At 56.7% G+C, this 22,204-nt stretch overlaps 2 protein-coding genes across 9 annotated transcripts in view; one reads left to right on the plus strand and one right to left on the minus strand.

The window, feature by feature from the left end:
* The window catches only part of RAD9A (RAD9 checkpoint clamp component A), an 80,872-nt gene that overhangs the window by 45,796 nt on the left and 12,872 nt on the right, over positions 1–22,204 (plus strand). Inside the window, exon 1 of one of the 7 annotated variants that reach the window (XM_017948220.3) lies at positions 19,935–19,952. The exons of the other annotated variants lie outside the window; for them this stretch is intronic. The gene's annotated coding sequence lies outside the window, so the exon portion shown is untranslated. Of the gene's footprint in view, positions 1–19,934; positions 19,953–22,204 lie in introns of those variants that run through there. 7 annotated transcript variants of the gene reach the window in all.
* Positions 485–10,033, minus strand: CLCF1 (cardiotrophin like cytokine factor 1). Of its 2 annotated transcripts, none has more exons than XM_003909482.4 (3): positions 9,824–10,033; positions 3,796–3,962; positions 485–1,959 (listed from the first exon to the last, which is right to left on the minus strand). In XM_003909482.4, exons 1-3 carry the CDS (start codon positions 9,837–9,839, stop codon positions 1,465–1,467), a joined length of 678 nt encoding a protein of 225 aa, XP_003909531.1. In that variant the 5' UTR covers positions 9,840–10,033; the 3' UTR covers positions 485–1,464. The 2 variants fall into 2 exon arrangements, with proteins under 2 accessions (XP_003909531.1, XP_031509614.1); XM_031653754.1 differs by lacking the exon at positions 9,824–10,033 and adding an exon at positions 9,186–9,464.

The following is a 22,204-nucleotide window of genomic DNA, read 5'->3' on the forward strand; positions in this document are numbered from 1 at the left end:
GGCTAACACGGTGAAACTCTGTCTCTACTTAGCCAGGCGTGGTGGCAGGCGCCTGTAGTCACAGCTACTCGGGAGGCTGAGGCAGGAGAATGGCATGAACCTGGGAGGCAGAGCTTGCAATGAGCAGAGATTGTGCCACTGCACTCTAGCCTGGGCGACAGAACGAGACTCCGTCTCAAAAAAAACAAAACAAACAAACAAAAAAAAACCAATGAATCCCAGAAAGGTGAGGAAGACTGAGCAAAGGCTGGGTGAGGGAAACCTGGAGTAGACAGAAGCTGTGTGGGAGGACTGAGGGATCAAGGAGTTGGTGGTGGGAGCAGGAGTGGACAAGTCTGAGGTGCGCCCATCACCCCAGTGCGGGGAGGAAGAGCGCCTCTTCCCAGAGCTCTGTGCAGCTTCACCAGAGGCAAGCAGGGAGTGGGAGCCGGGGCGGCAAGAGAGTCTGATGAGCACCAGGAGGGGTGAGGCTGGGCAAAGAAACTAAGTTCTGGGGCAAGCATTTTATTTGTTAATACAAGAATAGAAATTCTGCAATAAATATCATCTAATAAATAACATCTCCAAATAAATAAATATTAATACAACACACTTAGAGTCATGAGTGGGTGGGGCTGGGGGGGCAGGGCCTGGGGGAGCTGCCACCCCACACCCCAAAATGCTACTGCAATGTAAACTTTCAGGAAATCCTGTGGTGTGGCTATGGTTGCCCTCCCCAGCCTGGGCAACCCACAGATACCCTGGGAAAGGGGGCAGAGAGGAGGCATTGTAAAGCTGGAAGACAATTCGAGGCAAGGTCCTGATGCTCAGCTTGGCTTTTGTTTGCCACTCTGTGCTTTAGAGACTCCTGGGTCTGTTGTGGTCTGTCCCTGCCCCTCTGCTTTCAGTATTTTCTCTTCTGGTTTATAGGGAACCTCCAATGCAGACCCCACCCCTGCACTGTTAATCTTATCTCTTTTTGTGTAGAATTGCCACCATGTTTGTTTCCTGAATTGGATGTATAGAGTGATTTGGGGGTAAGGGAGCAACACCCATTCAAGGAGAGTGGGGTAGCCAAAGGGCTTCACCCCAGAAAGTCATGTGTGGTGGTGGCCCCTCAACTCCTGCCTTCCAGGTGTGCCACCTGAGGGGCTGGGTGGGCATTGGCCAAGTGGTAGGCAAGAAGCAGGAGGCCATGAGAGCCTCTGCACCAACTTGAACCACTTCAGACTCCCTCGAGCATGACTTCCTGTAGAAACAGGACAGGACAGGGCCTATCGCACCTCCTCCCCAGCTCAGTAGACCTTTGGGAGGTGGGGAGGAGACAAGGCTGATCACATCACACGCCCAGCCGGTCCAGGAGAGGGCCAGAAGCTCACAGCTTCTGTCTCCTGGCTCAACAGGTGTTGGCATACAGGGCTGGCTCTCCCAAAGTGGGTGCAGGGTTTGAAGGGGGAGCGAAGAGGAGGCGGCAAAGGTCAGAAGTCAGAAGCCGTGAGCCCCCAGGTGCAGGGTGACTGCAGCTGCTGGAGGCTGCATCTTCTTCTTGAGCCGGTTGAAGTCCTTGGCCGAGCGCCACAGCCAGGTCTGCAGCTCCTTCAGCAGCCAGAAGTCATCCATCTTTTGGAGGAAGTCACTGTGGGCAGGGCCAGGAGTCCAAGTGGGTTCAGTCCCAGGCAGCGGCTGGGGCAGTGGGTAGCCCAGAGCTGCCATGACGCCTGCAATGCTGCCCAGCAGGCCCTGGAGGCTGGTGCAGAAGTGGGCCAGGCTGCGGCGCAGCTCAGCAGTGGCAGCCTGACGGTTGAGGCCACGCAAGTAACACAGAAGGTGGCTGTAAGCCTCGTAGTTTTGGGTCAGCCTCAGTTTGTCATTGAGGCTTTGCCACACCTCCAAGTTAACAGTGGCCCTGGGCAGAGTCTCTGCCCCCAGGCGGGGAGGGTTGAAGTCAGGCTCGTTGAAAGGAGGGCCCAGGTAGTTCAGCTGTGAAAAGGAGAGGGTGATGGGGAAGGAGGAGGGCAGAGCAGCTGTCTCATCACCGAGGAGATACCTGCTCCCAAAGTTTCTATTTTTTGTGTCCCCTGACACTGGCCCTGTCTCCATGCTAGGCTTCTCTGTTCATGGCCTCCCTGAGTTTCTCCAATAAGGATATCATTTGTATGCAGATGACAGCTGAAGCAGTGGCGGTGATGAGCTCTCCAATGGAGAGGCGTAGAAAGAGGAGGAGGAGACGCAGGAGACGCTCAGGAAGGACGTGCTGATTGGCTTGGTGGGCAAACCTTGGGAAAGTGCCCGCTGTGGGGGCAGGACAGAGAAGAAGAGGAGCCTGGAGGAGCCAGGGGGCGAGGCTGGAGAGGTAGAAGGTGGCCCAGGAGAGTGCAGAGGCCAAGGAAGAGTTCGAGAAGGCAGCAGTGCTCAGCAGTGTGGCTGCAAAACAGACAGCAAGGAGAATGAGCCTTCAAAACACTGTCGGGCTTGGCAAGGAGGTGCCTGATGACCTTGGAGAGAACCACTGCTGGGGCCTGGAAGCCAGATTGCAGGGGGTTAAGAAGTGAGTGGGTGGAGAGGAAGTGGAGGCAGAGGGTGTAGACCACTCCTTCGAGAAATTTGGCAGAGAAAGCCAGGAGAGAAAAAGGGTCGGGAACTAGAGGGGGCAGTGGAATGAAGCAAAGGTTTTCTGCACAAGGAACAAGAGAGAGATGAGAGGGGCCCATTGGCACCAGAGTCCCATTTGCCACTGACACACCCGGGCCCACCAGCTGAGGGGCTGGGGAGAGACGGGTACTCACTAACACTCCGAAAGAAGGGTTCAGTTGAAAGGAGCTAGGCTGCAGAAGGAAGAAATGGAGGCAGTCTCATGAGTAGGACAGGAGGAAGGCTATGGAAGACAGCATGGTATAGGGAAGAAGGCAGAGCCCTTGCCAACCCTCGGGGGAGCGGCTGGGGCCCAGGGAAAGGGATGAGGGCGATGTGTAACTGGGAAAGAAGGGAGAAGCAAGGGGAGAGGCCTGGGATAGGCAAGGGCCCAGGGGGAGGTTCACACGCTGACAAGCACAGAGACAAACTAATTTCCTCGGTGTATCCTGGGGCTGGAGCCAGCTCCCCCGCCACCCTCCTCCCTTTTCTTTCCCTGGCTCCAGAGTAGAGTCTGGGATGTGGAAGAGGAACACGGGAAGAGGGGGCCGGTTCCCCATGGTCCTCGGCTCCTCCGACCCTCCTTCCTTCTCTCCTGGGCTCTCTGAACACCTCTGGACCACCCCCAAATCCTTATAGCATCACCTCCATCCACACCCTAAACCCCCTGCCACTACTGCCTGGGTTCCCTACAGTCCCCTTCCCCCATGACCCCCGTAGGAGGCCCAGCTAGAATGGGAGAGGCAGACGGAAGGGAGGCCCCTGGGTCCAGAGCAGCAGGGCCCCAGGTCTGGGGGTAGAGGCGAGCTGGAACGCAGGCATGGGAGGTGGGGCCCCTCCATCCCCACCCAACCCCGCCCGCGCAAGAGACACCACAACACGGTGTAAACAGAGGAGACTTCCCCGGCCCCCAGGGGGAGGCGGGCGGCTGGGCTGGCAGCCAGTGGGGCAATGGGCCAAGGCGGGTGCGAGGCCTGCCCACATGCCTAGTCCTGGGGCGAGGGATGGGGAGGTGGGGGGGCCACCTAAGAGGGAAGGGCAGTAGATAAGCCAGACAGGGGGACTGGTGGGAGCCAAAGAGCCCCTCCTCACCCCATCATTTACCAGGACCCTCCACGGTTAGGACTGTCTTCCCCCAACTCCTCACTCCTCCCCAACTCCCAGACTCCTACTCTGGATACTCACATAGGTCCCAGCCAAGCTGCGGAGTTGGTGCTCCAGGTAGCGGGTGAGGTCATAGGTTTTCTGGATGGAGGGGCCAGGCCCTGGGTCCCCTGTGCGATTGAGAGCTGGCACTGCAGGGAGGTGCCAGAGCACCGTGCACAGGCACGCTAACATCCCCCACGAGTCCCCTGTGGGCAGGATGGACGAGAAGCATGAGTGCGGCCCAGGCCCACACGGGGAAGCATCTGGCAGCCCCTCAGGTGTCTGTCCCCACCTTGGGCTGGAAGGTGGGTGAGGGTGGGACACCAGATGGGAGGCAGAGGGGATGGAGGAGGGAAAACACCCCTGGCGAGAGGGGAGAGAAAGAGAGGCGTGTGTGTGTTTGAGGATGAGGACTTGGCACGCCTAAGTGTCTATCAGTAGATACTTGAGAGTGTATCTGTGTGTCAGCTGAGAGAGTCTTTGGCATGTGTGCCACTGTGTGTGTGCCAACATATATGTGTGTGTACATGGAGGGACAGGGCCAGGCCTAGGGACTACAGGTCGACCTGCCTGTGTTCCAGTTGTACCATAGCTTCCTGCCAGTCTCCCAGTCCCACTGCAGCTTGAGGGGAGTCACAGGGTGGGAGATAGCATATGTCAGAGCTGGCAGGCTGAGCAGTCAGCCCCAAGGGAGGAAGCAGGAGAGAGGCAGCCGCCAAGAACACAGTCGTCCATAAGAGGCAAGGTATAGGGTTAGACCACCAGGGTCGGGCTGCCTTATGGGGCTAGTTTTGGGTATATTCTAGGATGTGATTCCTGAGTGTGGGAAGCATAGGGTGGGGTTAGATTGAAGATTTAGTGCTCACTCTCAGGGAATGGTGGCAGTGTGGAGGTTCACACCATTCTTGGTGTTAGGTGGGGAAAAGTTGGACTTCAATGAGCCCTTTCCATCAGCCTGCGAGGGTGGGGACAGGAAGGGAGAGAGGTGCATTTGACGAGTCGGGCTTGTTGGCTGATGGCACTGCAGAGTTTGGACATCCCAGGATACCAGGAGTCCAGAGGCCAGGGTTGGGTGCTGTAAAGAGTGACATGGATAGTGGGGAAATACGCTTTTCTGGGATTTTAAGTGAGGACCAAGGTGAGGATTGAGTGGACACTTTGGACTGGCAAAGGCAGTTAGGGTTTGGCTAGGATAGATATAATTGGCATTGGGCTAGGTTAGATTTAAGGACTGGGTTACTTTAAAAGTTTCAGATTAGTTTAGACTTGGGATTTGGTTGATTTAGTGTGGTTGAGGTTTGAGTCCAGCAGGGGATGTGGTGAGGTCTGGGCAGGCAGAAGGTGAGCTGGAGGGCTGTCTCTTGGTCGGTTTAGATACCAGATGGGGCGCTGCTTATGTCATGAAGAGCAGGGCTAGTTTGGGTTTTCAGCTTGAATAGGTGTGAGGTCACGAGTGGTTTCTTTCCTTTATTTTTTTTTTTTTCCTTTTTTTCTTTTTTTTTTTTTTTTTTTGCTGCCACCTTCCCACCGCTCCTATAGTTCATATTTTATACTCTCAGATTTTTCTATAATGACATAGGTTGCTTTGATAGGTAGAAATAACTTAAATAGATATAACACTTTGCCCATGGTTAGAATGGGATTTGAAGAAAGAATGAAGACTAGGTTAGGTTTAATCACAGCGCTGGGGCAGTTTTGGAGAGGGCTACTAACTAGGAAGGATGCAAGACTCCATTTGTATAAAACATCTCTTATGGAGGACAGGGGTCAGTGAGGACTTTGGCAGTGGCCCCCTGGTCAGTATGGACTCTTTCAGATGTGTGGCTGGCCAGCTTTACTGAGGGAGCATGGGGGTGGGGTACCACCAGTCACAGGGTCTTGGTTTGAGGCAAGTGTGAGTGTGTGTACACACATGTATTTTAGGACAGAGAGTAGGGTCAGGCACTCAACTGCTCCCTAGGGAGACTGGCTCCCCCTTTCCTGTGCCCTCTGAGCCTGTGGCTTCCTCCTGGATGCTGCTTTCCTCACTCTTCCTTTCTATCCCCAGCTCTTGCCTGACTCAGTTCCTTTCTCCTCCCTGTTCCTCACATTCCAACACAACTCCAAGCCTGGGGATCTGGCAGTCACCTCTAGGATCCTATGGGTACAGAGTAGAATTAGTTTTGGAGATTGGAGACCTGCTGAATTGGGCAGCGGCCCTCCCAGCCTTGAGGCTGCTTTCAGCATCGAGTCTGGCTTCATTCAAAGTTAGCGGCAAGGCTGAGGGTCCCAAATGAAGCAGGAGCTGGGAGCTAGGCGTCCCTCTTTACCCACATGTTGACTGGAGTTCTAGGTTCTGCCTATGTCACGGCCAAGAGGTATAGTCAGGAACCCAGCTCGGGACTTATCCCTCTCCCATTCTGAGCCCTGTGGGACATCCCTAGGGGAGATCAGCTCCCTACACAGGGACAGCAGGGGGAGAAGCCTTTGGATAGACAAGAACTAAGTCATCTGGGCAGAAAAAACGGCTCATGAAATTAACCAGACGAGGCCGGTGTTTCCAGGAATATTTCAGTTCTGAGGTAACTGTCGTTGCAGGCTGGGGGGGGGGGGGGCGGGCAGGGGAGAACAGAAGGATCGGACGGCCCACAGAGAGAACTAGAAAGAGGGAAGGGCTCTCAGGAATCCAGAGGGAGAAGAGGTTAGGAGAGGAGAAAGGGGGGTAGAAGGACAGGGCTCTGCCCCTGCTATGACAGCTTTCACTCTGGGCAAGCCGTGCCCATGCCCGTGTCTCAGGCAGCAGGAGGAAAGCAGTGTGGGGTGAACACTTGTGGTGTAGTTGTGAGCTCAGGAACCCAGCACAGCTCGCCTGCCTCCTGAGGAGAGTGCATGGTGGGCTTCCTGGAGCCCTCATCCATCCTCCCTTAGGCTCATGGTGTGCAGGTGGACCCTGACCACTGGGGCTGTGTTCTGGGTCCCCCTCTCCCCCTCCCCACCAGTCCTGGCCCCCAGCCCGGCCCCCGCCTCAGCTCTGCCTCTGGCTGCTGCCCACTGATTGTTTACATCCCGTCTTCTCTGTGTGTTTATAAATCTGGCTGAGCACGTGAGGAGCTAATGAGTGCAGCTCACGTTTCCTGCAGCAGCCCCCCACCCCCTATCCTGGCCCCCACCCGGCCAGCCCCTAATTCCATCCAGATCCCTGGGCCCTGGGAACCAAGGCCCTCCTCATGAACACACACACACACACACTCTCTCAGCCCAAGGAAGTGACCGGCCACCCAGACAGCTGCACAGGCAGGCGCACCCGTGTGCACGTCTTTAGCCACTTTAGCCAGCTGCCCCTCAGTCCCTGGCCTGGACGCCCCCGGGGCTGAGCTTTCCCAGTGAGGGTGAGGGTTCAGCCGTGCAGATGTACCTGGGTGGTTAGGGTGGTAGGACAAGTCAACGGGAGTCTTTGCACCTGGGACTATAAGAGCTAGGCTAAGAACTGTGAGCCCTAAATGTTGTAGCCAGGGAGGCACTGCAGAGCTCCAGAGGTGGGGCATAGTGGCCTCAGGCTGGACTGAATATGGGAGCCAGGAGGAAAGGCCAGACCAGGACCAGCGCTGGCTGCTGCGGTTGGAGGGGTCTGTTGAGAGGAATTGAGGGATGGAGTGGGTTAGGCGGAATAGGTGAGGAGTGGGTGAGGGATGGAGTAGGTGAGGTCCAGGCATTGTGACTGTAGGAAACTGCCCTAGGGGCGTGTCCTGACCTGCCTTCACAGGCAAAGGCCCACAGAAACCCATCATCCTTCTACCCTGTGGTCTGCTGCCTTCCCCTCTCTTACTTCCCTCCCTTCTGCCTTTTCCTTGGTTCCCTTTCCCCCAGGCCACTGAGAAGTGGCTTGGTGAGTGGGGACACATGGGCCTGGGAATTGGGAGACCTAGTTTTGCCACCAACCCCTTTGGTGACTGTGGGCTTGCACAGAGAGGTCACACTATGCATGCTCAGTTCCTCCCAGAGGAAACATGCAGGGCTTCATCTCTCCTCTCCTCTCCAGCATCCCCCTTCCTGCCCTTCTCTTCCAGCCTAAATGACAGAAGTCACTGAGGCCCAGGGGAAGAAGCTGAGGGTGGGCCAGCCCCCCTGCCTTATGAAGTCAGTAACCAAGCAAGCGAGACAGGAGTTGGGCTTTGGCTGGAGCGAGAGGGTTCCTGATTGTGCCGCAAGAGGGCCCTGGGTGTGCTCAGGGAGGCCAGTGAGGAGCCAGGGGGTAGCCCAGCAGCCCACTGAGAGCCAGAGGCAGGGGGAGCAGTGAAGGAGGAGTCCAGGGCAGTGGTGGGTGAGTTAGAAAGGGTGTTGTTATCAAGAGGGGTGCGGGAGGGGCTGGGGGAGAGTGCAGGAGCCAGGTGTGCACAAGAGGTGGGACGTGGGGAGGAATGTGAAGTGTCAGCCAGTGGCTGGTGTGCAGGGGTGGCACGCAGAAGTGTGACGGACAAGAGTGTGGGACTGTGAATGAAGGGGACAGGGAGCCATTGCACCCATCAGCAGTGTCACTTCTGGGGCTGCTGGGTGACAACTGCCATCTCTGCTTCCTCCCCTGGTGGAGTGTGTGGCTCCAGGGTAGTGAGGGTGTCTGAGCTGGCTGGAGTGCGTCTGGTCTGTTAGGGGAATATGTACTCCCGTCCTGTCCGGTGTGAGGGGCAACGTGTGCTCCCGAGCGGTAGCGGAGGTCAGTTGGGGGCAGTGAAAGCACAGAGGTGTCCCTGGATCAGGGTCAGAGAAGGAGGACCCGGCAGAGCAGTGTGCCCAGTGCCCCCCACCCCCAGCCTCTCTCCAGGGCTTAGCCTGCACCCGCCGGTCTCCCCTCCTCTCCTGGCAGCCCCTCACACCCCGGGGGGAGGGCCAGGCTGGGACCTGGGGGAACAGAGGTCCTCTGGGATTGGCGGGGGTCTGTAGGGAGGGCTCCAGCAGCCCTGCGCGGAGTTGTGCAAAGGAAAGCGGGTGGGGAGACCAAGCATGAGAGGACTCTGGCGAGCCCCGGGGACTCCTTCGAAGGTTTCCTTCGAGGGGCTCGGCCGGAAAGCTGCACGGCGGCAGTCGCCAGCTGGCCCTCCCTCCCGGCGGTGACCTCTCGCTCCGGGACCCCTCCCGGCGCTGCGCCTTCCCTCTGTGTGGCCCCGGCGCCCCCGGCCCCGCCCCCTCCCGCTCCCGCCCGGTCGCTCCTTCCAGGCGGCGGGGGCGGGGGCGGGGTCCGGGGCACCGGGCTCCGGGCTCTGTCCGGCGCTGCCCTTTCCCGCGCGTCAACTCCCCTCCTGCCCGGGCTGAGCGGCTGCTCCCGCCGCTCCCTGGCCGGTGACAGACTTTTTCCTGCCGGGTCCGGCCCGGCTGCGCCCGCCCCCCGCCCAACAATAATCACTCCCAGGCCACGGTGGCCCGGGGGACTCGCGGCCGCCGCCCGCCGCCCCTACCTGCCGCCGGCTCCCCGGCCGTGGGCACCATGGAGGGTTCCGGCCGCGCGGCGCGCAGCTAGGAAGCCGCGAGTCCCGCGGCGCGGCTCGGCCTGTCCGGTCCGGCCCGGCCCAGCCAGGCTGGGCGCTGCCCTCCGCCCTCCTCTCCGCCGCCCGCCCTTCCTCCCGCCCGCCCTCCTACCCCTCCCGGCGGGCCGGGGAGGGAGAGCGGCGCGGCCCGAGGTGTCGGCCTCCCCTCGCCTCCCGCCGCCCGGCCTCGGGCTTCCCCGGCCTCCCTCCCTCTTCTTCTCCCAGCCCCTCCTCCCACCCGCAGCCTCGCTCCCGCCTCGGACTCCCCGGCCCCAACTTGTGCGCGGGGCTCTGGGGCTGGGGCTCCAGGTTGCCGCCTCCCCAGGTCTGCTATCGTCCGGGCTCCCCGCCGCTCCCGGCTATCTCCTGGCCCCGCCGTGCGGACTCCAGGAATGCCGCGTCCCCGCCTGGCCCCTCTCGAGGGCGCCCAGCCGTGCCTCCCCCGGCTGGAGCCCAGCTCTGTGGCCCGGCCCCGGCGCGGGGCTCCCGGGGGTCAAGGCAGGACGGGAACCGGATCTCGTGGCTGCTCGGCGGGGCGGGGGCCGGGGCCTCGGCCGCCTGGCTCCTACCTGCTCGGAGGTCCATGGGGCTGGGGCCAGGCCGGCCGGGTGCGGCTCCTCTCCCGGAGGCTGGCGGAGTGGGAGGGCGAGCCGCGGCTCCGGCGAAGCTTTAATAATCCCATCCGCCAGGCCCACTCGCAGGTTTTTTTCGCTCGGTTTCGGGTTTTTTTTTTTTTTTTTTCGGTGTGGGACATTCTGCAAACTTTTTTTTTTTTCTGACGTGTAAAGCTGTAACCACAAATTGTAGCGGCCCTCCCCGGGGTGGGGGTAGGAGGGGGGAGGAGGGAAGGGAGGGCTTCTGGGGCTCCCTCTCCCTCCCACAGCACCGAGGGGGGGGTGAGGTGAGGCGAGGCTGTGGCGGTACCACCCTGGGCCTCCTGGGGGAGGGGGCGGGGAGGCCATCAGTCCGTCTGAGGACTCCCGGGAGCCGGTGGACAGCGCCGACTTCGGGTGGGCTTCTCCCCTGGCGTTGGCCTGGGGACACCACCCCCTGCCCCCTGCCCGGTGCGGGGTCCCAGCTCCCACCCTACCTCTGCCTGTGCGGGGTCCCTGCTCCCACCCTACCTCTGCCTCCTCATCTCTAACCTTCCCTCCTCCTCCCCCTTGAGTAAATGCAATGACACATTCTCCCAAATGCCAGCAAGCTGGCCTGGGAGCAAGTGATGGTGTTTTTCCTGCTGCCCTTTGTCTGGGCTGACCGCCCCCCTTGCCTATTGTCCCGCCGCTTGTCCCATTTCCAAAAGCTAGAGCTAAGCGAGGCGCTGGGGCTGGGGCAGGTGACTAACCAGCTCACAATGCCCCCTGCGGGGGAGGAAGAGGGCACCACAGGCCCACTGCCCGGCCCAGAGGCGAGAAGAGGCCACTTGGCGGGACTTTTTCCCTCAAGTTCACAAGGTTCTTCATTCTTCCTCCAGTGACCAGGGAGAATGCACATGGGTGGGGGATTTGTAATTCATTAATCAGCACGAGGCACCGGACCAGTTTCAACACCACAGGCTTCTTGGGTGACTCAGCGGGAATGCTCCGATTCAAGGCGATGGACCGCCTGAGCGTCCCCATTTGTGAAATGCTTCCCCATGAAGACGCCTGGCAATCTCCTTCCTTTGGGGTTTCGGGTTGTTGGTTTTTCCGGTCGTGAGGTGGGGGTGGCTTGGCAGTGAGGGCTCCCCCTCCTTCCCGCAGGCCTGGGTTGGGACTTGCTGGGCAGGATACCTGGGGGTATGCCTGGACCCTCCCAGAGGGGTCCGCTCCTCCCTCTCCAAGGGTGCCAGGGAGAACATGCTCAGTGAAGGCAGCTCTCACCCAGGGCTGGGGACTGCCCTGCTTCATGATTTTCCTGGGGGACAGTCATGTGGTCCCCAAGGCTTGGGTGCCCTATAACCACACCACCAATTAAATCACTGGGTAATAAGTTGCTTTTGTTGTTGTTTATTTATTGTTTCAAAGTGGGAGAGGCCAGTGGTGGGCCAGACCTGGAAGGTGATGCCTCTGCCTGGAGTGGCATCCGAGATTTGTCCCCCACTACTTCCTGGTGCCCCTGGAAGAAAGGGAGGGCACTCTGCCAGTCCAGCCCCAGCGCCTCCAGCCTGTGGCCTGGGCAGGCATCCTGATCATGGCCAGTGCTGGGTCCCGGGGCAGCTCTTCCCTTCTCTGTACTGCGAGCACTGAGCTGGGGGGGCGGGGGGGTGGGGAAGAAGTTTGTTTTCAATTACCTCACTGGAGTGGGACAGACTTTGTTGTTGGGTTTTTTTTCCCCTCTCTCTCCTTTCTTCCTTTTTTTTTCCTAAACAAGGAGAAAAAGAGCTGGGAAAGGAGAGCTGGCTTGGGTTGGGGGGCAGGGGACTTTGAGGGACCTCAGTAGCAGCACTGATGAAAACTGCCTGGAGGGACCCTTGTGAAAAGTGCTTAGGGCCTCCCTCCGCCCCCTACCCCCAACCACTGCACCTCCTCCCTGCCCCCACCAGCCAGGACTCTGGAGTTTCAGTGACATTCCTGGTGGGTAAGCCCAGTGATTTCTTGATGCCCATGCCAAGGTCAAGAAGGCAGATGCCCATGGGTGCATGGCACTGAGGCCAGCCAGGAGGTCCCCCTAGCTCCTACCCTTTCAGAGGGAGGGGGCCAAGAAGGAGGGAGAAGGGGAGCAGCTTCAGCCTCTCCCTCCACCTCGCAGCTGCTCCTTGTGGAGTCTGCACAATGTGGTTTGGATTTGACTGAGCCCCTCAGCACCTTATAAAGCACCTTGCTGAGTCAGGGAGAAAGCAGCCCCAGTGTGGGGGGAGCGGAGGGGAGGGGTGCTGAAGAAAGAGGCGGGGGCAAGAGAAGAGGGGTGAGACCAGAGAAGGGACAAGACTGGGAAGGAAAGAGGAGACACAAAGAGGCAAATGGGTGGGAGTGGGAAAGAGGGGAGGAGGGAGCTGAGAGGAAGAGGGGGAAGCAGCGGATGGGGGAGAGGAAGAGACTGAAGCAGAAGGTGGGAGTGGACACCACCACCCCCAGCAGACATCCACCTGGGGCCGCCAGAAAGCACTGGTTTGCAGGAACTGAGGGCTGCAGCTCTGAAACAGGGACCCAGGCCAGGTGGGTACAGGCACAATTGACTTTACACACAACCCCCCAGCCCCCAGTTTGTCTTTGAATCTTAATGTAGTGACCCCACGAGCTGGGAAAGTTGTGTTCTCCCTCTGCCTCTTGTCTGGACTTGCCTCCCTGCCCTCTCCCCTCACCTAGTGGGGGCCAAGCCTCTCCCTTCCCCTCCCCCACCTTCTGCACTGCCAAAGGGAAAAGCAGCTCCATCTCCAAGCTGCCAGTGCCCCTCTGCCATGCCTGGGCAAAGGCAGCAGGCTGGGAGCTGCCAGTTGGGTTGGGTCGGGGGCTGGAATAAAGACGGTGCCTTTATCCTGCCAAGTCCCTAAATGGGGGTAGCTGCTGGGGTTTGGGGAAGAAGGAAGAGAGGAAAGAGCAGGAGTGGCCCCTCCAGGGTTTCCGTAGGATGGGGCAGGACAGGTGGCTGCCCTCTGATTTCCAGCTGGGGGACCTCGGGAAAGTTCCTGCTCCCCTGTGACTCTCTGAGAATCTTGTTAGGGGCCCTTCCAGTGCTGACAATCTGGGGTTGCTGGTGGGAGGGCAGAGCTTAGAGGAGACGCCAGTCCCCCCAGCGCCAGACAAGCATGGGAAAGAGAAGCGCTCCGTCTGCTCCAGGGGCACATTGTGCAGGCACTTTCCCAGTCTCTGCCGGGTCCTGTTAAGGACAGAGAGAGAGCAAGGAAAACCCATCCCTGCCTTTAGGAATTTCACAGTTGGGGCTTACATCTGTAATCCCAGCACTTTGGGAGGCCCAGGCAGGAGGATTGCTTGAGGAATTTGAGATGAACCTGGGCAACATAGAGACCCCCATCTCTACCAAAAATTTAAAACTTAGCCGGACATGGTGGTGCGTGCCTGTAGTCCCAGCTAATCAGGTGGCTGAGGCTGGAGGATTGCTTGAGCCCAAGAGTTTGAGGCTGCAGTGAGCTATGACCACTACACATGGTCTTTGTTGCCTGGGGCAACAGAGCAAGACCCTCTCTCAAAAGAAAAGGAAAGAATTCCAGTCTAGGGACACTCATTAAACTGTCTGACATCAGCCATAGGTGGCAGTGGGTACATTTAGGGCAAGGAGGATGGTGGGAGGAGAGCTTCCTGGAGGAGGTAGAGCTTTGGGGCAGAAATGTGGATGGCCTGAGCTAGAAGGGCAGTGGCAACCACAGGCAAAGTGCCAAGGTAGCACCAGGTGCAGTCCAGGATTCCCTGCAGCGGGCACAGAGCTGCTCTGAGAGTCAGGAAACCTCCATTCCAATTGGCCAGTGTGACCTTGGGACAAGCCTGTCACCTCTCTGTGTGATGGGGTCTGACCACCTCTGCCCTCCTCTCCACAGGATGGTGGGAGTAGTCTGTGAGCTGATGAGGGGCCACTGGCTTGCTGCCTTCTCTGGCCTTTTAAAGATTCCAGGCCTCACCATCCACAGGGGGGTGTCAGGTCAGGCCCTCAAGAAATGTGGCTGGCTGGGGGCCAGAGCTGGCACCAGGTGATGACTGAGCTGCCCTCCAAGGGGTGAGGGTGAGTCAGTGTAGGCTCAGGGACTGGCCAGGGTCCCACCCTTCCTCCCCACATGGTGACATCCCCAAGGAAGGCTCTCCAGGTACCCAAAACACCATGTTGCACACAGCTGCACAGTTAGCACTGATGGGACCCTGGCCCAGGGAGTGTCCAGGTTCCTGAACTAGGGGAGTCTCTAGCTGGTCCCCTCTTGACAGTTGTGTTGGAGAGACCCACAGAGGTGAGTAGGGACACTCATTCATTCATTTGTTCACCAAACGCTCCCTAAGTTTTGGTGCTGGAGACACAGAGAGGAGCCCTAGGGGGTGGGTGGAGGGGCGGAGGCTGACCTGGGTGTTGGGAGGAGAGGCAGATGCCTGCTACAGCGACTCCTCCAGCCTACTGTGATGCTGGTATTTCTTACTAACATTTACTTTGCTGAAATACTAACAATAGTTTACGTGCACGCAGCTGTTCCCCACATCAGGCACAGTGCTAATGCTTTGCGTGGGCTATTTTATTTCTTTCTTTCTTTTTTTTTTTTTTTTTGAGATAGAGTCTCACTCTGTCGCCCAGGCTGGAGTACAGTGGCGTGATCTCAGCTCACTGCAAGCTCTGCCTCCCGGGTTCACGCCATTCTCCTGCCTCAGCCTCCAGAGTAGCTGGAACTACAGGCGCCCGCCACCACGCCCGGCTAATTTTTTTTTTTTTTTGTATTTTTAGTAGAGATGGGGTTTCACCGTGTTAGCCAGGATGGTCTCGATCTCCTGACCTCATGATCCACCCACCTCGGCCTCCCAAAGTGCAGCGATTACAGGCGTGAGCCACTGCGCCCGGCCTAGTTTATTTCACCTTTGCAGTAACTCCGAGACAGGAGCTATCATTTCCCTATTTATACGTGAGGAACCTGAGGCTTCATGAGACAAAGTCACTTGTCTGAGGTCACACAAGCCTGGAAGTGGTAGAACCAGGACTGGAACCCAGTACTATCCAACTTCAGCAACATGCTCTTTTAACTCCACCATGCAGGTGCCAGCCTGAGGAAGGGGGCCAGAGGCACATCTTGAAAAGAGGAGTCTGGGTGCTGGGAACAGACTTCAGCAATAGCAGGACTTGGCTGAGTGCCCCTGGCTATGAGGCGTCTAGCCTGGCACAGCTGGTCTCTTCAGGTCACTCAGATGTTGCTTGGGGTATAAAGAGAGTCATCCAGTGCCTGAAGAATCCTGGCCTGGAGCACAGGGAGACCTGGGTTTCCTCCCCACCACCGACCCCTTACATGAACTGGCAACGTGCAGCTGAGCCAGGCACTTCGCATCACCTTCCCACACTAGAGGGCTCAGCTAGAACTCTGGATTCCATTAGCAGGGAGTTGGGAATCCCGGAATGAGCATTAAACTGGGAGTTAGATGATCACCCCTGTCCCCGCCCCACCGCCACAGCAGAACAAGAGCAAGGGCTACCCTTTGCTTCCTGAGGGCAAAGTGAGCCCTAGATAGGTTCAGAGGTCCCACCCAGGACATCCCCTGGGATTCGGTGTCCCCAGGAGGAGGCCTTCCTTTCCACTGCCTCGTGTGCACACCCTCCAGTGTGCGTGTGCAGGCACCACTGGGGCCCCAAGGGCAGGAGGGGGAAGGAAAGGCAGGGGGTGTGTGTGTGTGTGTGTGTGTGTATGTGTATATGCACACACTTTCCCTTGCCCTCCAGTAGGCAGGAGCCCAGAGGCCCTGCCTCACCCTAAGCTGGCTGTGATGTCAGCGGAAACCCGGAGGCAGAGGGCCTCTTCTGACCTCAGCAATGGCCCTACCCTGCCCTGGGTCCCCACCCACACCTGACCCAGCTCAGGCTTCCCAAAGGACTCCCCCCAATACTTCCTGCTTCCCGGGGAAGCCAGAGAGAAGCTGAGAGGAACAGGGCCTTCTGCCTGTCCCTCTCCTGCCCTAGCTGGGCTCTGCCTCCTGATCTGCCAGGGTGTCTGGGTGATGGGTGTGTGGAGGGCAGGGCAGAAGGGATACCCCCAGGTGCTCCACTCCTCCCTCGCCCGCCAGGAGCTTTCCCCGCCGTTCTCCCAGGATGTTCCATTGCCCTGGCCAGCCCATGCCGCAGGCTCTGTGACTCCGTCTCCCCTGGCAGAGGAGTGGGGTTGCCTCTCCCTGGGCTGGAAGATCTTTATCCTGCCCTGCTGAGTCATGCCGGCTCCTCCCGAACTCTCCTCTCCCTCCTACCCCGCTGTCCTCCCCTCCGTCAGGCTTCTCCCAGCTTTCTCCAGACTGCCTGGGCTCCCCAGGGTCAAAGGATGGACACTACCTTCCCTGGGGCCATCCCAGTGATGGGAAGCCCCATCTCATGGGCCTGCCATTCCAGTACCACTGAGAGAGTGCCTGCTCTGCCTCCACCAGCTATGTGACCCCCACCAAGTCTCTAACCCTCCACACCTCTGTTTTCTCCATGTAAAACTGAGTAAGGGACAACTGAGTGAATATAGGTCAAATTGCTGGCACTTAGAAGCAATCAATGACGTTTTATTTATTTACTTATTTATTTATTTATTTATTTTTGAGACAGTCCAGGCTGGAGTGCAGTGGCATAATAATGGCTCACTACAGCCTTGACTTCCGAGGCTCAAGCGATCCTCCCACCTCAACCTCCTGCGTAGCTACAGATGGATGCCACCATGCCTGGCTAATGTTTTGTATTTCTTTTTTTTTTGAGACAGTGTCTTGCTCCGTTACCCAGGCTGGAGTGCAGTGGTGCAATCTCAGCTCACTGCAACCTCCACCTCCCAGGTTCAAGCGATTCTCCTGCCTCACCTTCCTGAGTAGCTGGGATTACAGGCGCCTGCTAATTTTTGTATTTTTGATAGAGACGGTGTTTCCTCATGCTGGCCAGGCTGGTCTCGAACTTCCGACCTCAAGTGATCTGCCTGCCTCGGCCTCCCAAAGTGCTGGGGTTACAGGCTTGAGCCACCACTCCTGGCCAATGTTTTTGTATTTCCTTGTAGAAATAGGGTTTTGCCATGTAGCTCAGGCTGGTCTCAAACTCCTGATCTCAAGCAATCTGTCTGCTTCAGCCTCCCAAAGTGCTGGGATTACAGGTGTGAGTCACCTTGCCCAGCCAATAATGTTAAAGAATCTTGTTACCTGCCCCTCATACCGTATCCCTCTGTCTTTGCTAATGGTGTCCTCTCTATCCAAAATGCAGCTGCCCCTGGCGAACTCCCCATGGCTACTCATGTAGACCCTTTGTTCTTCTGCCTTCTTCCTGAAGCCTGTCACTATCACCCCCGCTCTGCTCCCCACCAGACTTCACTCTCCAGGGCCCTTGCTGCTCTCTACTTTGTGTTATGCGTGCTCTCTAGGGACCCGTCTCATCTCTCTCCTCTTTTGTTCCTGAGAGATTCTTGTGGGACTTCAGTGGGTTGAAGAGGGCTGGAGGTGGGGAGGGTGGAATCTCAGGGCACAGTCAGCTCTGAAGGCATGAGAAAAACCAACCAGTCATGACCCAGCCCCGTACTAGACTTTCAGGGTGTCTAGAAGACATGGGTGGTTTAGGTCTATGAAGAGTTCAACCACTTTTTTTTTTTTTTTTTTTTGAGACAGAGTCTTTTTCTGTCACCCAGGCTGGAATCCAGTGGCGTGATCTCGGCTCAATGCAACCTCCCCCTCCCAGGTTCAAGCTATTCTCCCGCCTCAGCCTCCCGAGTAGCTGGGATATAGGCACCTGCCATCATGCCCAGCTAATTTGAGCTCACCTCGCTTTCTAGCACCCCCAGCCATCTTTCTGAGGCCCACCTTATGGTCCTTAACAGAGCACTCTGTACATATTTCCATTTCAGCCTTTGGCTGTTGCAGAATTTCAAAATGAAACAGGAACTTAAGGAGATATACAAAGGGCTATAATGCAGAGAAAGGAGAGGTCAGAAGAGGGAGACGTTAGGGGAGACTTTGGAGATGTGGGAGGGAGAATTTGAGCGGCAAAAAAAGGGGGGCCACACCTGGCCTGGAACCAGGACAGGAGTTGGGGAGGAGCTGGCATTCAGACCCACGGAATCCCATCACCTCCCAAAAGCTTTTGGAAGTCCCTGCTATAATATGCCTTGCTGAACAGTGTGGACCTACAGAGAAACACAGCCTGCCTGCCAGGGACTCGGGAGCTGGTGGGAAAGAGGGCAACATAACTTCAATACCAACTAGAGATACGGGTGGCCTGCAGGAGGCTCAGTGCAGACAAGGGCACCTGAAGCAGGCCTCCTCCAGCTTCCAGCTCAGCAGGGAACTTGAGAAAGATCCCTGGATTCTTTAGTATCAGAAAGTCCAGATCTACCACTTATAAGTGACCTGCGTGGGCAACATAGCAAGATCCCCCCCAACGTCCCCCAAAAATTAGCCAGGCATGGTGGCACACACCTGTAGTCCTATCTACTCAGGAGGCTGAGGCGAGAGGATTGCTTGAGCCCAGGAGTTCAAGACTGCAGTGAGCTATTGAGCCACTGCACTCCTGCCTGGTTGACAGAGTGAGACCCTGTCTCCAAAAAAAAAAAAAAAAAAAAAAAAGTGAGCCTCTTAGCCTCACCAGACCTCCAGGGTTCAGTGAGGCCCAGATGAGATAATAAAGCAAAAGGGCTTTGCAAGCTGCAGAGCTTAAGGAGATGGGAGAGACCTCTGATCTCCCCACAGTGTAGGCTGTCACTCCTGTTTACTGAGCTCTTCCCAATTCCCTGTCTCTGCAGTGAAGCATTTGAATATGGCACGCAATCTCACGTGGCCCTCCTGAGGCTGGTGCTATTGTAGTTGCCATTTTACCATGGGTAAACTGAGGCACAGAGTTATATAACTTGTCCAAAGTACACAGGCAGGCAGCCTGGCTCTGGAGTACCCGGTTCTTAATTAGTAGCTCCCTCCCCACCTTGCCCCTAGTTCCCAAAAATCTCCTCCCTGCCCCTATCTCCCCTGTAATAGGCCTGTCTCAGCCTGGGAGGATGCCCTCTCTGTCCCCTTCTGTCCCACCCAGCAAAACATGAGCACAAAACTGCCTCCACGGAGGCCTGCCCAAGGTGGATCATCAAGGTCTCTGTTCCCGGAGCCGGGACTGGACACGGTGTCTGTCTCCCTCTGCTGGTCTCTTAGGGGACAGCCCAGCCAGGATGCTTTCCCTGAAGCTGGTGGCGCCTTTTCTCTCCCAAACAGTGGATTCTGAGTGTTGGAGAGGTTGAGGAAAGGCCAGGGACACAGGCCAGGCTCTAACTTATGGGACTCCACATTGCCTCTTGGGGTCCGTGTTGCCAGAAGCCTGCCTCCAACAGGAGTGCAAAGGGGGGTACTAGGGAGACCAAGCCACCTCCCTGATGCCTGCCCTGGGGGACAGGCCTCAAAGAGCCTCCTTCCCCTTATAACCCATGAATGGAGCCATCATCCATGGATGTATCTAAATCTTTTGTGAAGCTGTTTCTATTTCCAGCTGAGACGACATCTTGGGGTAATGAGTTCCATCAGTGTCCTCCCCTGCTGGGTGAAGCACACTGCCTTTGATTTGTCCTAAACTTACCTCACTTGCGCTCCAAGGGGGCCTGTGATTCCAGTGTGCCAGGTTTTGGTGAACATGCCTGAACTTCTCCCTTCCCATCCTCACTGTGGGTTTAAAAAAATTCATCCCATCTCCCCTCCACCTCCAGCCCTGCAGACTCAAAAGACCTGGTCCCTCATCCGTGCACAGTGCCTGGCAGTGTGGGCACATCCATTATCTCATGCCAGGCTCTAGCAGCTTGGGAGGAAGGCAAGGGCTCATATTCTCCTCTCGAGGCAGAGGCGCCGGAGGGCCCAGAATCATGGGGCCAGCACTTGGTGCTGCTGGAGGCAGCAGCAGCACCAGCAGCCTCTCTCCGGAGCCTCTTCCCAATGGGGCTGACTCTTCTGATCATAACCAAGAGTCTTTTTTTTTTTTAGATGGAATCTTGCCCTGTTGCCCAGGCTGGGGAGTGCAGTGGTGAGATCTCTGCTCACTGCAGTCTCCATCTCCCGGGTTAAAGTGATTCTCCTGCTTCAGCCTCCTGAGTAGCTGGAATTACAGGTGTGTGCCACCACGCCCGGCTAATTTTTGTATTTTTTTTTTAGTAGAGACAGGGTTTTGCCATGTTGGCCAGGCTGTTCTTCAACTCCTGACCTCAAGCGATCCACCTACCTTGGCCTCCCAATGTGCTGGGATTACAGGTGTGAGCCACCATGCCCAGCCAAGAGTCTTCTGAATATTTTCCAGTTTCTGGACACCAGGCCTTTTCTCTGTAAGATTTCCTTGGGAGACTTTCCTCCTGGGTTCCTTGTGTAGATTCACCCTGGCTTTGTCCAAGCTGATGGTTTGTTTTGTCTCCAGTCCTGGCCCAAGGATACTGTGAGGATGACCCGAGCTGGAGGGGCAGGATGTAGCAATCATAGTCACAGCAGTGCTCACAGCAGATTCTAAGAGCTGCATAAACATTAAGTTACTCCTCACAACAGCCCTTTGAGGTGGAAGCAGGCTTGGAGAACATAAGCAACTTGTCCATGTTTGCACAACTTGTTTTTAAGTGATAGAGATTGCGGCTAGGCTGGATTCAGACCTACTCAGGCTGGCATCCACAACTGCATTCTCAGCCTCAACAGACAATCATGGGTTCAAGTCCTGAAACCTCTCTGAATTCCGTAATCTTCAGCCATTCAGAACAGACTTATTACACCACTGCTGTGTGCCAAACATCATTCTGATTTCCAGGAGAAATGCCAGGGAACAAGAAAGGCAGGGGCAGAGCTTGACTGGGGGGCTGGCAGCACTTGGAATGCCACAAACTCATTACAAGCAGGGCAGGTGCCCTGCCAGCTCAGTGTCCCCACAGCTCAGAGCTGCCTTGCCTGCCTGGTTACCCCCCAGTAACCATACAAATGCCAGTCCCTGTGTGTGCATGATGAGATGAAGACAAGCCCAAGTAAACTCCCAAACCCGAAATTCCTCTGCCCCTTCTGACTTTTAGTTACCCCGATCTGGCAAAACGCCAGCCATGAGTAATCCCGTCTGTGCTCCTGTGTCTGTAAGGAGGGCTGCATGGGGCATCCCATGGTGGGACGGAGCAGTGCCTGGTAAATGAGCCCCACCAATGGCTCCTCAGTAACTGTGCTTTCCTGACCAACCCATGCTCTAACCTCACCCTTCTCAGACTGTTTCTTCCTCCAGGAAGCTCTCCCTCATGCCCTGACCAGGTCTTCCCAGGGACATATTCACATAGCCCACGTCATCATCATTCCTGATCCTTCTCAAAGGTGTAATTTCATATTTACTTTGATGATTCTTTGGCTTATCTCAGTCTTCCCCCACTAGACCCCAGTCCTCCCCAGCTCAGGAGACTGGACTCTGCAGAAGGTGCAGCTCCTCCAGCCACCCATACTTCTGCTCAGAGCCTTGGCACTGACCCTTCCCTCTACCACAGCGCTCCTTCCCGGACGTCTGCACTGTTCACTTCCTTGCCTCCTGCAGGTCTTTGTTCAAATGGCGACTTCTCAGTGAGGCCAACCTGTCCATGCTAGTTAGAATCGAAGCCCTTCTCCCCCGACACTGCTCTCTCCCTCTCTGGGTTTTCTTTTTTTCCATAACACCCACCACCTTCTTGCATACTATAGGGTTTTACTCTGTGCCCAGGCTGGAGTGCAGTGGTACGATCGCAGCTCACTGCAACCTCTGCCTCCCAGGTTCAAGGGATCCTCCCACCTCAGCCTCCTGAATAGCTGGGATTGCAGGCATATGCCACCATGCCTGGCTAATTTTTATATTTTTGGTAGAAACCTTGTTGCCTAGGCTGGTCTTGAACTCCTGGACTCAAGCGATCTGCCCACACTGGTGTCTCAAAAGTGCTGGGATTATAAGTGTGAGCCACCGCATCTGGCCAGCATTTTTGTCCTGTACTCTCTTTCCTATAGTTAAAAAAGTGCATCCAGGGCCGGGCGCGGTGGCTCAAGCCTGTAATCCCAGCACCAGTGAATCACGAGGTCAGGAAGTCGAGACTCCTCACAATATGATGAAATCCGTCTCTACTAAAAAAAATACAAAAACTAGCGAGGCGAAGCCTGTAGTCCAAGCCTGAAATGAGGTGAAAGTATGTAAACTCGGGGCGGGCTTACAGTGAGCTGAGATCCACTACACTCCAGCCAGCGGTAGAAACAGACTCCGTCTCAAAAAAAAAAAAAAAAAAAAAAAAAAAAGTGCATCCAGGATGTGTTGAATGAATATATGTTGAGTGAATGAATGAGCACCAGGGTCTCAAGCTTCTATTCCATATCTGCCCCCACACATTCGCA

Source organism: Papio anubis, chromosome 12 (genome assembly GCF_008728515.1).
Source record: "Papio anubis isolate 15944 chromosome 12, Panubis1.0, whole genome shotgun sequence".
NCBI classification, from domain to species: Eukaryota; Metazoa; Chordata; class Mammalia; order Primates; family Cercopithecidae; genus Papio; species Papio anubis.

Coding starts and splice junctions, on each gene's coding strand:
- CLCF1 (XM_031653754.1), bottom strand. CDS start 9,216: ATGGTGCCCACGGCCGGGGAGCCGGCGGCAG. Junction 3,963..9,185: donor GGCCGGGGAGCCGGCGGCAG/GTAGGGGCGGCG, acceptor TCCTGCCCACAG/GGGACTCGTGGGGGATGTTA. Junction 1,960..3,795: donor GCAGCTTGGCTGGGACCTAT/GTGAGTATCCAG, acceptor TCCTTTTCACAG/CTGAACTACCTGGGCCCTCC.